This window comes from Salvelinus namaycush, chromosome 1 (assembly GCF_016432855.1).
Source record: "Salvelinus namaycush isolate Seneca chromosome 1, SaNama_1.0, whole genome shotgun sequence".
NCBI classification, from domain to species: domain Eukaryota; kingdom Metazoa; phylum Chordata; class Actinopteri; order Salmoniformes; family Salmonidae; genus Salvelinus; species Salvelinus namaycush.
In genome coordinates, this window is record NC_052307.1 from 47,092,339 (window position 1) to 47,108,101 (window position 15,763).

A 15,763-nucleotide genomic window follows, 5' to 3' on the forward strand; every position below is an offset into this window, starting at 1 on the left:
GGGGGGGGTCAAAAGTAACAGTCAGTATCTGGTGTGGCCACCAGCTGCATTAAGTACTGCAGTGCATCTCCTCCTCATGGACTGCACCAGATTTGCCAGTTCTTGCTGTGAGATGTTACCCCACTCTTCCACCAAGGCACCTGCAAGTTCCCGGACATTTCTGGGGGGAATGGCCCTAGCCCTCACGCTCCGATCCAACAGGTCCCAGACATGCTCAATAGGATTGAGATCCGGGCTCTTCGCTGGCCATGGAAGAACACTGATATTCCTGTCTTGCAGGAAATCCCGCACAGAATGAGCAGTATGGCTGGTTCTCTACAAGCCCTCAGTCCAGCCTCTCTCAGCCTATTGCGTACAGTCTGAGCATTGATGGAGGGATTGTGAGTTCCTGGTGTAACTCGGGCAGTTGTTTTTGCCATCCTGTACCTGTCCCGCAGGTGTGATGTTCGGATGTACCGAACCTGTGCAGATGCTGTTACACATGGTCTGCCACTGCGAGGACAATCAACTGTCTGTCCTGTCTCCCTGTAGCGCTGTCTTAGGCGTCTTACAGTACGGACATTGCAATTTATTGCCCTGGCCACATCTGCAGTCCTCATGCCTCCTTGCAGCATGCCTAAGGCACGTTCACGCAGATGAGCAGGGACCCTGGGCATCTTTCTTTTGGTGTTTTTCAGAGTCAGTAGAAAGGCCTCTTTAGTGTCCTAAGTTTTCATAACTGTGACCTTAATTGCCTACCGTCTGTAAGCTGTTAGTGTCTTAATGACCGTTCCACAGGTGCACGTTCATGAATTGTTTATGGTTCATTGAACAAGCATGGGAAACAGTGTTAAACCCTGTGAAGATCTGTGAAGTTATTTGGATTTTTACGAATTATCTTTGAAAGACAGGTTCCTGAAAAAGGGACGTTTCTTTTTTTGCTGAGTTTATAATTGTTCAGAATGTGTAGGTTTACTAGTAAAAAAGAAAATAAATTAAATGTAATTGTTCAATATTGTGTAATGTGTAATTGTTCAATAAAATAAAAATATCTGATCATATAAAATGTGTTGTGTTTGTATTACTTTTACAAATAAAAATATGTGATAATAAACAAACAAATCTAAACTAGCAAATGTCAAATCATATTTTTTGCAGAGATGGCCAGTCAATTTGAGTAACATTATTACATTATTGCGTATTCTACGTAATGATGCGATTTTACGTTATTACGTTATTACGTCGTCACGCAGAGACATCACAACGTCATTTAGCAACTTTTAGCAACAAATTGACCTGCCTCGAGCAACTTCCCCTGAAAATGAGTTGGCAACACTTCGTGGTTGATGCTTTTTGTCTACTCGCAAATGAATGTATGAAACGTTGATTTGAACCTTCTGACCAACTAGTGGACCAGACGGCGCCCCACTGTCTGATTAATATCGCGTGATTACTGATGATTGTTCTCGATTATATCGACCTTTTGTTTCTGTATGGGGTGCACCTATCTGTTATAGCATGAGCCAGAGAAGCTCCGCCTACTTCTCTCATTCCAGGAAGTATATTGTCGCGGTCTCGCCCTTCGTCAAATCATAAGCTGCAAATCAAGAGTCCCTCTGCTATCAATACTACAGCTATGAATACGAATGGTTATAAAGTATCACTCAACGGGGGATAGCTTTAGTTTAACGCAGGTTTTTAGAGTATGTCTAGGTAGCTAGCTTGTTAGTCCATGTGGTCCCATCGTAAACGGCTAACTTTAGCTAGCTAGGTGACAGGTTCAACCATAACTTTTACGGATAAGCGTGATATTTTTTTAGATAGCACACATCTACAATAAGGTATGCTTTTGTGCTGGGTCAGAATTGTGAGCTGTGCCATTAATATTGCATGCATGTCTTCTATGTTTTATTGTCACAAAAACAACATAATTCCATCACCAAACAGATATTTCAAAGATGGACTTTGAAATATCCCATATGCTGCAAGACCTACAACAAGGTAAGGCTCCTGAAGAGGGACATTCCCCAGCAGAACCTGATACGCTGCTCTCTCGTCCAGTGGCTGAGGTCCTGCTTCATGTCCAGGAGAAACTCAAGGCACCAGGGCTCACCACAGAACAAAGTGGAGCAATCCTTCATATTGTGGAGCAGCTATTCAGACTGGGGGACAGACACTGGCTTTTTTCTGAGTGTTGCAGCAATCAGAGCACAGACTTGACAAGGGAGTATGTAGACTTTGTGAGCTCCCTGACACTGTATGCTGCTTTGCCATTGTGTGACAATGACAGTGGCACACTACCGGAGAGTTCCTTTGAGGCCACCCCGGCCAGAGCCTGTGCCGTGAGTTCAGTAGTTTTAGCCCTGGTACAAAGACTTGGGAATGGAGGAGAGGCTGTTTCCAGCCACTGCCAAGCCACCTCCTGGGTCTTCCTCACAGGTCCACTTGCCCCCCTCTTGTGTGTGTTTGCGTTGACTCATATGCAAGAGCAGGCATGGACCAGTGAGGCCTCCAGAACAGCTGCATCTAACCTCCTGGACTCAGTGGTCCAGGCAGGGGACTGGGAGACCACTTCACAGCTTCTGTTTGGGAAGAACAACACAGAGCCCCAACCAGGAGTCCTTGGCTCCATCTTGGAGATCCTGCAGTCAGATTTAAAAAGGTGAGTTCTGTCAAAATGACTTACTAGTAAATAGTGCAAGTTGAAATTATTCAGAACTTTTCAAACACTTTAACCTCTTCTGCGTTGTTGACCATATTTCATCAACATTCCCAATCTCAAAACTGAATATCCTTTGCATTATTTTTTCAATCAGTGCACCGTGCTGTGAATGTTCTAAATGTGTTTATAATGTTTTGCAGGGACAGCTGGAAGCGAAACCAGGCCACTAAGCATGTATTTGCCTGGATCCTCATGCAGGTGGGCCGGCCGTGGCTAACCGACTATCTGGAGAAGGTTTTCCCCCCTTCACTGCTGATGTCGGATGATTACTGCACTGACAACCAAGTGCTGGGAGTACGCTGCCTGAATCACATTGTCCTCAATGTGGTGAGATGTACTATATCTCTCTGAATTTTCAGATAATGCCGTTATCTACAGTAATGGGTTGTAAAACTATGTGTGGTGTTTTGTGTATCTGTTCAATTAACGTTTCCCCCTTCAGCCTGCTGCCGATCTCTGTCAGTACAACAGGGCCCAGGTGCTCTACCATGCCCTCTTCAACCACCTCTACACATCTGAGCCTCAGCTTATTGAGGTAATGCTGTGGCTTTCAATGGCATTAACAGCTTTTGTATGTACAATGCACCGACCAACATCTCATAATACATTTTGTATGTACTAGGTGACCAAGTAGCCTCATTCACATCATGGTATTCTATTGTTCCATATACTGTATCTTCCCCTCTGTGGCTCAGGTGGTCCTTCCATGCCTGATAGACCTTCTGCCTGTGTTGGAGAAAGACCCTGCTTGCACTGGGCTCCCCAGGAAGCCTAACCGTTATGACGAGGTGCTGCGGCTGACCCTCACCCATATGGAAATGGAGCATAAACTTGCACTTCGGAGTGTCTATGCCAAGTTTCTGGAACACTTAATTGAAAAGTGAGGTCTATCTCCTCTTGCTAACAATTGAATGGATTTTCATTACACTATTATTACACTGAGTATCTGTGAGAAATTGCATTTGTTGTGATCTTGTGGTTCTGGTAAATGCCATTTTAAAAATGTAAGACAATATTTAGGAAATTCACTTTTGGATTGTACTTTTCTTTTGTTAGGATGGGTATCGTCATTGTTCGCCATCTGAAACGATTGGAAAGAGTAATCATTGGGTATCTAGAGATCTCAGACGGTCCTGAAGAACAGACTAGACTGGCTATCCTGGATGCTTTAGAAAAGACCCTGCTCATCGCCTGGCCAAGGTTGTCATTACTCCCAGCAAATAACTTAGACTAATGGAAATCCCATCTCTGTTTTTGGTGTCATGCTGAGTGTTTGTGTCCTCTGGACTTGCAGAATGGAGTGCCGTCTTTCCGCCCTGGTGCAGAGTCTGTTGAGGCTACTGTGTGACCTGTCCACAGAGTCCATACCCCCAGCAGTGAGAGAGGAGCTTGTCACCAAGGCCACTCATTGTCTGCTGCTGCTGGACCACTGCACCCAGGGCAAGCTCAAGGTAGGCATAAAACAGTATTGCTGTACCACTCAGGGTCTTGGGTCAGCTTTTAACCTCCAAGTATATTACCTGTTGAATACAACTTGGCAATAATCAGAAGTTGATTTAGGGCTCGATGAAGAGCTGCACTAAAGTGCATTAGGTATTTAAAGGCGACGTTTCAGCGCTAGCGGAGACTGCATTCACGGTAAACGCTACATACGTCAGCTCAATCCTGAAATTACCTTTACATTTCAATCAAGCTATAAAGCTGATTTTCAGCGATACGGATTGATTTGAGCCCCTAGAGCAGCCATATTCAACAGATCCGGACTCAGAACTGGGTCAATACGGACCACGAGTCCTGCATATACAGTGCATTCGTTAAGTATTCAGACCCCTTTTTCAAAATTGTTATGTTACAGCTTTCTTCTAAAATTGATTAAATTGCTTTTCCCCCCTCAATGTAACACACTACCCTATAATGACAAGGCAAAAACTGTTTTATTATTTTTGCAAATTTGTATTAAAAAACGTTTATGTAAGTATTCAGACCCTTCACTCAGTACTTTGTTGAAGCACCTTTGGCAGCAATTACAGCATCGAGTCTTATTGGGTATGACACTACAAGCTTGGCACACCTGTATTTGGGGAGTTTCTCCCATTCTTCTCTGCAGATCCTCTCAAGCTCTGTCAGGTTGGATGGAGAGCGGCGCTCACAGCTAATTTCAGGTCACTCCAGAGATGTTCAAGTCCAGGTTCTGGCTGGGCCACTCAAGGACATTCAGAGACTTGTCCTGAAGCCACTCCTGCGTTGTCTTGGCTGTGTGCTTAGGGTCGTTGCCCTGTTGGAAAGTGAACCTATGCCCAAGTCTGAGGTCCTGAGCCCTCTGGAGTAGGTTTTCATCAAGGATCTATGTACTTTGCTCCGTTCATCTTTCCTTGATCCTGACTAGTCTCCCAGTCTCTGCCTCTGAAAAATATCCTCACAGCACGATGCTGCGACCACCATGCTTCACCGTAGAGATGGTGCTAGCTTTCTTCCAGATGTGACGCTTGGCATTCAGGCCAAAGAGTTCAATCTTGGTTTCATCAGACTAGAGAATCTTGTTTCTCATGGTCTAAGAGTCTTTAGGTGTCTTTTGGCAAACTCCAAGCGGGCTGTCATGTTAAGTTCATGTTTTAAGTATCCCTATATTTCTGTTATTACGGGGCTATTACTCAGTCAAGAGTGCGCATGGGCAGGAAGTCTTGTCGTTGATGGACCTAGCCTTGAGTGTAATGGCTACTTGTAGTGTGTTCATATAGTATAGTAAACTTTGTTAAACTGGAACCTTGTCGTTGTGTCATTTCGAGTTAACATTGGTAGCAGAGGATGGTTTCTAACTACAATGTGCCACCTCGCTTCGACGAGAAGAGGTCGTACGAAATTTGGAAAAATGAACTTGGAATCTGGACACGCGTTACTAATCTGGACGCGAAAAAGCAAGCACTTGCGGTGGTATTATCGCTCGAGGGAAGAGCGAGAGATACAGCACTGGAAATATCCGTTGAGGATTTGAACAAGGATGACGGTATGGGAACTTTGATCACAGCACTGGATTCTGTATTTCTTAAAGAAGAGAAAGACCGTGCCTACGAGGCATATTCAAACTTTGACAGTGTTACGAGAGATATTTCGGTTGCAATGACGGACTACATCATTGATTTCGAACAGAGGTACAATAGAATGCGCAAGTACGACATGGTTCTCCCGGATGCAGTGTTAGCGTTCAAGTTGCTAGACACTGCCTGTCTAGATGGTAGGGAGAAACAGTTGGCTTTGACTGCTTGTACTGTGCTGACTTTTGCATCTATGAAGTCGGCACTAAAAAGAATATTTGGTGAAAAGACGTCTGTCGCGCCAATAACAGATGGAATGCAAGTGAGTGACGCAGCATATTACACTGAGCAGCAGAGAAAAGGCGCCAACAAGTCACGTTCTCAAGACAACCAGAAGAGGGCGCCATTTCCCAGCACAAATCCTTTGGACAAATATGGAAGGAGATCGAAATGTGCTATTTGTCAAAGCACTTACCATTGGGTTAAAGACTGTCCTCAAAAAAATGAACAAGTTAAACTAACAGAGGAAAATGTAAACACAGAGATAGAGCAGTGTAACATTACACTGTTTTCAAATGAATCTGATACTGAGATTTTTATAGTTGAATCCTTAGGATCTGCTGTGATTGATACTGCATGTACACGGACAGTGTGTGGTGCAAAATGGCTTGATAGCTATGTCAGTGAACTAAATATGAAAGAAGTACAAAATATGATTGACACACCAAGCAAAAGAGCTTTCAAATTTGGAGATGGGAGAATTGTCCATTCTACCAAGAGAGTTAAGATACCAGCAAAAATTGGTCAGACTAAGTGTCACATTGAAACAGAGGTGGTCCCTACAGATATCCCCTTACTATTAAGCAACGCTTCCCTCAAGAAGGCAGAGGCTGTACTAGACATAAAAAATGACAAGGCAGTGATGTTTAAACAACCAGTGACTCTTGAACTTACTACCTCAGGCCACTATTGTGTAAACATTTTAGACAAAGACATCTCACAGAGTCCATGCAAAAATGAGATTCTGACTGACACAGAGCACATGGAGATTCTGACAGTCACAGAGAACATGAGCACTAAAGAAAAACACAAAGTATTGCAAAAGCTTTACAAACAGTTTGGACATGATACAGTTGACAGACTTCAGAAGTTACTCAACAGTTCAGGGAATAATGATGATGAGAAGTACGAAATTGAAAAGTGTGTGTATGGACTGGCAGATGGATCACTCTACTGGTACAACAAAGTCAAGGCAACAATGCTGAATACAGGTGGAAAAATGTCACAAGTGGATCCTGCAGTCTTCTATTGGCTTGATCAAGACTGCAATGTGACTGGAGTACTTGCCTGTCATGTTGATGACTTTATCTGGGGTGGCTCAGAGACCTTTGCTTCAACTGTGATTCCACACCTCAAAGCTGTTTTCTAGGTTGGCCGTGAGGAGCATGATCATACATTTTTGTTATGTTGGCATAGAGTTTATTACAGTTGATGGCAAAATACTGATGCAACAGGAGAGCTATATCAAGAATCTTCAACCCATCCACATGGATTCTTCAAGAGCCGTACAAAGGAATTCCCCTCTATGTGGAATTGAAGCTGATAAATTGAGGTCAAAGATAGGACACATTTTATGGGCTGCGAGACAGAGTAGACCTGCTTTGATGGTTGCAACTTGGCATCTAACACAAAACACGCCACTGTACAAACCATTCATGAGGCAAACAAAGTTGTTCGTAAACTGAAATCACAAAAAGTGACTTTAAAGTTTCAGCATGTTGGAAAAGATGACTCTTTGAAACTAGTTGTCTTCAGTGATGCTTCGTTAGGTTAACACTGGTGGGACAAAACGGCACTTTCTACCTGTAGTTTGTGTCCCTGTCAACTACTCATTAGTTGATGCTGTGAAGTCAACCAAGTCTGTCAGAGAAAAGACTTTGAGATTAGCAGCATCAAGGAACTTATTCAAGCACAGAGAATCCAGCGGATTCTGTGGTCAACCACAAAGGAAAAGCTTGCTGAATGTCTGACTAAAAAAGGAGCATCCGGTCTTGTGCTCCTACAGGCTCTTGCTCCTACAGGCTCTCAGTAATGGAAAGTGGCAGCTTGAGTAATACAAATAAAAACTGTCACACAACCCATTTGTAATGGGGATCTTGAATAATACTTGGACATTTAATTATGTTGTTGATGTTTTATTTGTCTTTAAAGAAAAGGGGGAGATTGTTAAGTTCATGTTTTAAGTATCCCTATATTTCTGTTATTACGGGGCTATCACTCAGTCAAGAGTGCGCATGGGCAGGAAGTCTTGTCGTTGATGGACCTAGCCTTGAGTGTAATGGCTACTTGTAGTGTGTTCATATAGTATAGTAAACTTTGTTAAACTGGAACCTTGTCGTTGTGTCATTTCGAGTTAACAGTCATGTGCCTTTTACTGAGGAGTGACTTCAGCCTGGCCTATCTACCATAAAGGCCTGATTGGTGGAGTGCTGCAGAGATGGTTATCCTTCTGGAAGGTTCTCCCATCTCCACAGAGGAACTCTGTCAGTGACCATTGGGTTCTTGGTCACCTCCCTGACCAAGACCCTTCTCCCCCGATTGCTCAGTTTGGACGGGCGGCCAGCTCTAGGAAGAGTCTTCCAAATCATGTCCAATCAATTGAATTTACCACCTGTGGACTCCAATCAAGTTGTAGAAACATCTCAAAGATGGCCAATGGAAACAGGATGCACCTGAGCTCAATTTCAAGTCTCATAGCTAAGGGATAGCTTATTATGTAAATAAGGTATCTGTTTTATGTTTAATAAATTAGCAAACATTTCTACAAACCTGTTTATGACTTGTCATTATGGGGTATTGTGTACAGATTGATGAGAGAAAAAATGTAGTCCATTTTAGAATAAGGCTGTAACATAACAAAATGTGGGAAAAGTCAAGGGGTCTGAATACTTTGTGTGTGTGTGTATATATATATATATATATATATATATATACACTGCTCAAAAAAATAAAGGGAACACTTAAACAACACAATGTAACTCCAAGTCAATCACACTTCTGTGAAATCAAACTGTCCACTTAGAAGCAACACTGATTGACAATAAATATCACATGCTGTTGTGCAAATGGAATAGACAACAGGTGGAAATTATAGGCAATTAGCAAGACACCCCCAATAAAGGAGTGGTTCTGCAGGTGGTGACCACAGACCACTTCTCAGTTCCTATGCTTCCTGGCTGATGTTTTGGTCACTTTTGAATGCTGGCGGTGCTTTCACTCTAGTGGTAGCATGAGACGGAGTCTACAACCCACACAAGTGGCTCAGGTAGTGCAGCTCATCCAGGATGGCACATCAGTGCGAGCTGTGGCAAGAAGGTTTGCTGTGTCTGTCAGCGTAGTGTCCAGAGCATGGAGGCGCTACCAGGAGACAGGCCAGTACATCAGGAGACGTGGAGGAGGCCGTAGGAGGGCAACAACCCAGCAGCAGGACCGCTACCTCCGCCTTTGTGCAAGGAGGAGCACTGCCAGAGCCCTGCAAAATGACCTCCAGCAGGCCACAAATGTGCATGTGTCTGCTCAAACGGTCAGAAACAGACTCCATGAGGGTGGTATGAGGGCCCGACGTCCACAGGTGGGGGTTGTGCTTACAGCCCAACACCGGGCAGGACGTTTGGCATTTGCCAGAGAACACCAAGATTGGCAAATTCGCCACTGGCGCCCTGTGCTCTTCACAGATGAAAGCAGGTTCACACTGAGCACATGTGACAGACGTGACAGAGTCTGGAGACGCCGTGGAGAACGTTCTGCTGCCTGCAACATCCTCCAGCATGACCGGTTTGGCGGTGGGTCAGTCATGGTGTGGGGTGGCATTTCTTTGGGGGGCCGCACAGCCCTCCATGTGCTCGCCAGAGGTAGCCTGACTGCCATTAGGTACCGAGAAGAGATCCTCAGACCCCTTGTGAGACCATATGCTGGTGTGGTTGGCCCTGGGTTCCTCCTAATGCAAGACAATGCTAGACCTCATGTGGCTGGAGTGTGTCAGCAGTTCCTGCAAGAGGAAGGCATTGCTGCTATGGACTGGCCCGCCCGTTCCCCAGACCTGAATCCAATTGAGCACATCTGGGACATCATGTCTCGCTCCATCCACCAACGCCACGTTGCACCACAGACTGTCCAGGAGTTGGCGGATGCTTTAGTCCAGGTCTGGGAGGAGATCCCTCAGGAGACCATCCGCCACCTCATCAGGAGCATGCCCAGGCGTTGTAGGGAGGTCATACAGGCACGTGGAGGCCACACACACTACTGAGCCTCATTTTGACTTGTTTTAAGGACATTACATCAAAGTTGGATCAGCCTGTAGTGTGGTTTTGAGTGTGACTCCAAATCCAGACCTCCATGGGTTGATAAATTTGATTTCCATTGATAATTTTTGTGTGATTTTGTTGTCAGCACATTCAACTATGTAAAGAAAAAAGTATTTCATAAGAATATTTCATTCATTCCGATCTAGGATGTGTTATTTTAGTGTTCCCTTTATTTTTTTGAGCAGTATATATATATATACTGCCAACAAGAAGGGTCTGAACAGTTTGGGGTTAAATGTGTTGAGATGGGGGTTTGTTACTTTGCCAAAGAATGAATGACAATATCCAGCTGCACCTTTGCCACCTAGGACTGGAACTTCTCAAATTGTAGTTAAGTACCCCTCTAGCGTAACTAGTAGTAAATTAATGTATTTCAAGTTGTGTATGATATAAATCTGAGCTCCAGAACTTCTGAGATAAAGGGGCAGGTTATTGCCACTTACACTGAACAGAAACACAACTTGTTATGTGTTGGTCCCATGTTTCATCAGCTGAAATAAACGATCACAAATGTTCCATACACACAAAAAGATTATCTCTCTTAATGTTGTGCACAAATTAGTTTACATCCCTGTTCGTGAGCATTTGTCCTTCACCAAGAGATAATCCAACCACCTGACAGGTGTGGCATATCAAGAAGCTGAATAAACAGCATGATCATTACATGAGTGCACCTTGTGCTAGTGACAACGGTACTCTAAAATGTGTAGTTTTGTCACAACACAATGCCACAGATGTCTCAAGTTGAGGGAGTGTGCAACTGGCATGGTGACTGCAGGAATGTCCTCCAGAGCATTTAATTAATTTCTCTACCTTAAGCCACCTCCGAAGTTTTAGAACATTTGGTAGTATGTCCAACCAGTCTTACTTGATGTCAACAGAGTGCCCCATGGTGGCTGTGGGGTTATGATATAAGCTGACAAGGAACACAATGGTATTTTGCCCGATGACAATTTGAGTGCTCAGATACTGATGAGATCGAGGCCCATTGTCGTGCCAGTCATCCACTGCCATCTCACGTTTCAGCATGAAAATGCAAGGATCTGTACACAATTCCTGGAAGCTGATGGTCACATCAGATACTGACTAGTTTTCTGATACATGCTTCTTTTTTTTTTTTAGGTATGTGACCAACGGATTAATATGTATTCCATAGATTAAGGCCTACTTAATTTCATAAGGAAATCAGTCAAACTTTGAAATAGTTGTGTTTTTGTTCAGTATTTTAATGGTAACTATTCCTTCTTCAGATGCTTCTAACGGATGTCGACAGCAGCTGCACCAGCACCTATGTCCTGAGATGCATCGAGACAGTCACAATGGCCCAAAGATGACATATCTTATGTTCATTCCTCCATTGGAAATAAAGCCCACATCTCTATGGATATCTGGAACAGTGATAAGATGAAGGTGGTTAATTGAGCAGGACTGACAGAACCTTTATATGTAGTCTGGCAATATGAGACTGACCCAAGTGCTATTATACAGTAAACTGACATGTTTCATTCTGTACGTCAGTGGATCCCACTGTATTTATTAAAACATCACTGGTTGAGAGCTGGCAAGTCATTCTTTATCAAACAGCAGAAACTGTCATTTCTTTCAGCCAGGTTGAAGACATTACATTGTCAGGCTACTCGGCATTGAGATTTATTAATTTGAACAAATGGGCAGAAGAGGACCTGTCGGTGGAAAAACTGAATCTAAGACAGCAAATTATTTTAAATTGCATACATGGGTGACAATTTAGTGGGGTCAAGCTTGATCACAGGATTACGCCCCGTCTCATAATCCACCCAGGAGTGATACATTGACAAATTACTGGAAGTACAGTCCCATTAGGCAAAACATTCTTGACAGCTCAAAGAACCAAAAGGCTTGATGCCTTCCAGTAGTAATCCTTCCAGACAACATAACCAGGTTAACCTTCCAAACTAAGAAAGGCCTAGAGTCCATGTCAGAGGAGGTCTGACTATGTTGCCTTGCTTTTGGGGACAGGCTCCGTCTCCTGTTCAAACTCAATCTCCACGTAGGCCCTTTTCTTCTTGAATACAGCGCCTTTGAGGGGCATCTTTCCTTTGGAGCCTGAGGCCTCAGTCTCCTCTTCCATCTCTTCTTCAGACTCATCCTCTTCACTGGATTCTTCCTGTTCATCGCTGCCTGCCTTCAGATTGTCCATGTCCTTCCAAAGGAGACATGTTTAGTCTTAAAGCATATCACATCCTATATTAGTCAATGTGCGTGATCTTTAGATGTGATCATGCTATATTTTTTTAAGTTACCTCAAAGTCACTGAGATCGCTCTCTTCTATTTCATCCGCAGCGACAAATTCTTTCTTTCCAACATCCTGCAAACACATTCACTTGATTAAAATACATCAGATGGCATTGGGCCTCCCACTTGGGTTTCATTTTGAACAGTGCTAATGTCCCGCACCAGACCCTGCCCAATATATGAGGCATCTTATTGGTTGTGCTGAAAGGAACACTTGCAGTCCAAGGACCAGTCCAAAAACTTAAGATATTGTTGAGTAATTGCACTTAAGAACTATCTTAAGATTGAATGATTTTCATACCTTCTTAATGTCTTAACTATCTTAAGATGTTTGTTGCTAGTCAACCTACCTAGCAAGCAATGGCAATGTTAGCATATTTCCTACTGAGATTACTGTTCTAAAACATGTTCTTGGGTTTGAAATAATCAATACTGAAACTTTCAGATGAAGTTTGAGTGAATTAAACATGTTCAATTGCTTTCATGAGCTTATTCTCTTACTGCCCTGAGTTTAAGACAAGGGTTTATCTACCTTGGAATTAAGAACATATCCAATAACTATTTTCAAGAATCTAATTTCTTAACTTGTTGCTTAAAGAGAAACACAAACATTTCCAAGAACCTTTGAGGAATAGCAACTTTGCTTAACTTTCTTCATAAGTCTATAGTTAGGAACAAATGGCAGTTAATACATTTCTTCTTAAATCTATAGTTAAGGAACAGATGGCAGTTAAGATATTTCTTCTTAAGATTTTGTGAATCTGGGCCCTGCTCAATAGAAACTCAAGTAAGGAGCAGTTGTCACCTCATCATCCTCCTCCTCCTCCTCTGAGTCGGTCTCACTCTCCTCATCCTGGTGCTCCAGTGCCTTATCAAAGGCATGGATGGGGAAGTTGTAGATGTCGCCATACTGAAAGAAATAGAACATTAATACTCAATCTCCTGTTATGAACATACCATATTTGTCTCATGCAGTTTTACATTGTCTGAAACTATTCTTCAGGAGGTGACAAATTGTGAAGTGATTGACACTGTACATAATCATGTATTTACCGTTCCTTGTTTCAGTCTCTCCAGCAGTTCTTTCTCTATTGCGTTATCAAGCTGTGCAGCAATCAGGGCCTTTTCCTGTAAAACAATAGAATATGAATCTCATGCTTAGATCACATTACATTTTTGTAAACCATACCCTTTGACATGAACTCTTGAATCGCCAATGCCTTACAGTCTATTCACCAACACTCCTTGGAGCAGAACAGTTGAATGGCAGGGCCAAACACTACTGAACTGTTTAACCAAGTACGTACCTCTTTCCTTTTCTCTCTTGCCTCCACCTTTCTGCTAAGGGGGACCAGTTTCCTCCTGAAAGATCATACATTTACAGTTAACACGTCATTTGAATAAAATAAAAAGACAAGTTAACATTTACTATACAAGTTAAAGGAAACCAAACTAATTTCCGCAAAGATCAGTTTACGAGTGTGTGAAAGGAATGGTGTATATAGGTTGGATGCTTACTGTCGTTTGAGCGTGAGCTTGCGGATACGGATGAGGTACTGTGTGATCTTGGTGAAGCGCTGTTTACATTTGTGTCTGATGAAACGGGGCCAATAGATCAAGTTCTGGTCAATCTGTTCCAGAGCCTTCTCATAGTTCTTACTAAGTTTCACCTACGAGACAAAGTTGAAGTTAAAGAAAAGACATAAAATATAAACCAATGTCTTAACAGACAGTTCTTTAGTTCTATTGTCACTTACCTTCTCCCACATCCGGGCAGGGAAGGCTGCCCTCTCAATAACCTTCATATATAAGAAACATTGACCTAAGAAAAAAGGTAAGCAGACACATTAAACCTCAATTTGAATTGTAATCTCAATACCCTTATCAACTACTAAAAACATACTTCCTACATGTAGATAAATATTTCTGATACTTATTTCACAGGAGACAACTTACCTTTCTCCTCTCTTATAGTTGCATACTGACTGTTTGCTAGTGGGCAGGATGACCTATTACAAAGTCCAGTTATATTGTATTCATTCCGGCAGAAGTTCTGAACCTTTGTCCTGTTAAAAGACCAACAGAAACAGTCTTTTGTAAGTTAACCACCAATGAATGACCTTATCATCTTGATAGTTACAACAAATGAGCTGGCGTTAAAAGCACTAAATGGGTTCCACATCCACACACTTGTGAAAAGATTAAACTTCAACAGTGGGTGACTTACTTGACTTTGAAGGAACAGAACGCTCTGTTTCCTATGATATCCCAGATAACCTAGAAATTAAGTGTTAGATTAGTTACCTGGTCACTTTCCTCCAAAACCATCTACCAAATATCTAACTAGGGGCAATTCTACGGTAACAGTGACTCTGATTTTTCACTTTAAAATGTACATGTGCAGTTTGTGCCATCATTTGCATCTGTCCGGTTACTCAAGTAAATATATTTTTACAAAATGTTCAGTGGAATTTTTTCACTGCAGTCCTTGTGTATAGTTTTATGGCTTGTTTTACTTTACAATTGTCGGTTTTTGCTTGACATATATCTTAAAGGAAAATAATCTTGAGTCTCAGCATCACTCAATCACCCTGGAATTGACCCAGCTAGCAAATTTAGCCGGTTTGCTAGGTAACGTTATATGGCAGAATACACATTGATCAAGCTAGCTGGCAAACCAACCAACAAGCTGGCATTTTATGTATCATTGTTCGTCATTGAAAGATTAGATAATCTATGTGAATGCATAATCACAAGTCAATATTGTAGCTACAAGTGTAAAATAAACTGATGTCCAGAGCTCGCTAGATAGCGCGTGGCGTCGACACAGTCGTGTCTCGGACATCAGCTAGCTAGTATCTCTTCACTTACATCGTCGTGCTGCATTTTTAGTTCCCCACACGAGTGTTGTGAATTCTCCGATTGTTTCAAATATATATTTTTTTATCAACTCCAAATAGTACAACTTTACAGGCAAGGTGTAGTTAGGTTTTATCTCAGTACTACCACATGGAACAATAGGAAACGGACGTTATTCTTCTTCTTTACATTTGTATTGCCGGATCGCAAACGTGAAGTGCATACACCGCCACCTACTGTACTGGAGTGTGAGGACATTCACGGGGTGGTGGGCCGAAGCCTTAAAACGTGAAGTTGATCGATCTCCGTCAAAGGAGGAGCTGATTTTTTTTTTTGTGACATTAACATATTATGACTATAAAATATGTTGGCACCTTCAATAATTGCAATTTTTGTTTATAAAAAGTATATTTCAACACTCGGCCGCTCAGGCAAATTTGCCGAACGCCTAAACATGGAACCAATCAGAACTCCCGTACCAACCCGTCATGATGAATCAACCAATGGCCTGCTTATATATACGACGTAAACA

The 15,763-nt window shown here is 42.6% G+C and overlaps 2 protein-coding genes across 2 annotated transcripts; one reads left to right on the forward strand and one right to left on the reverse strand.

The window, feature by feature from the left end:
• The first annotated feature begins 1,265 nt into the window (after window positions 1-1,265).
• Window positions 1,266-11,654, forward strand: tti2 (TELO2 interacting protein 2). The gene is made up of 7 exons (XM_038989846.1): window positions 1,266-2,641; window positions 2,842-3,028; window positions 3,144-3,236; window positions 3,397-3,581; window positions 3,758-3,901; window positions 3,996-4,152; window positions 11,348-11,654. Exons 1-7 carry the CDS (start codon window positions 1,938-1,940, stop codon window positions 11,429-11,431), a joined length of 1,554 nt encoding a protein of 517 aa, XP_038845774.1. The 5' UTR covers window positions 1,266-1,937; the 3' UTR covers window positions 11,432-11,654.
• On the reverse strand, window positions 11,598-15,417 carry mak16 (MAK16 homolog (S. cerevisiae)). Its single transcript, XM_038989859.1, has 10 exons — window positions 15,244-15,417; window positions 14,600-14,649; window positions 14,329-14,438; window positions 14,130-14,194; window positions 13,891-14,042; window positions 13,680-13,734; window positions 13,426-13,500; window positions 13,178-13,282; window positions 12,380-12,445; window positions 11,598-12,279 (listed from the first exon to the last, which is right to left on the reverse strand). The coding sequence occupies exons 1-10, from the start codon at window positions 15,256-15,258 to the stop codon at window positions 12,070-12,072; spliced, it is 903 nt and encodes a 300-aa protein (XP_038845787.1). The 5' UTR covers window positions 15,259-15,417; the 3' UTR covers window positions 11,598-12,069.
• Window positions 15,418-15,763: the final 346 nt, after the last annotated feature.

Coding starts and splice junctions, on each gene's coding strand:
- tti2 (XM_038989846.1), top strand. CDS start 1,938: ATGGACTTTGAAATATCCCATATGCTGCAAGACCTACAACAAGGTAAG. Junction 3,029..3,143: donor ATCACATTGTCCTCAATGTG/GTGAGATGTACT, acceptor TTCCCCCTTCAG/CCTGCTGCCGATCTCTGTCA. Junction 4,153..11,347: donor GCACCCAGGGCAAGCTCAAG/GTAGGCATAAAA, acceptor TTCCTTCTTCAG/ATGCTTCTAACGGATGTCGA.
- mak16 (XM_038989859.1), bottom strand. Junction 14,043..14,129: donor CTGCCCGGATGTGGGAGAAG/GTAAGTGACAAT, acceptor TTTGTCTCGTAG/GTGAAACTTAGTAAGAACTA. Junction 13,501..13,679: donor CAAGAGAGAAAAGGAAAGAG/GTACGTACTTGG, acceptor ATTGTTTTACAG/GAAAAGGCCCTGATTGCTGC.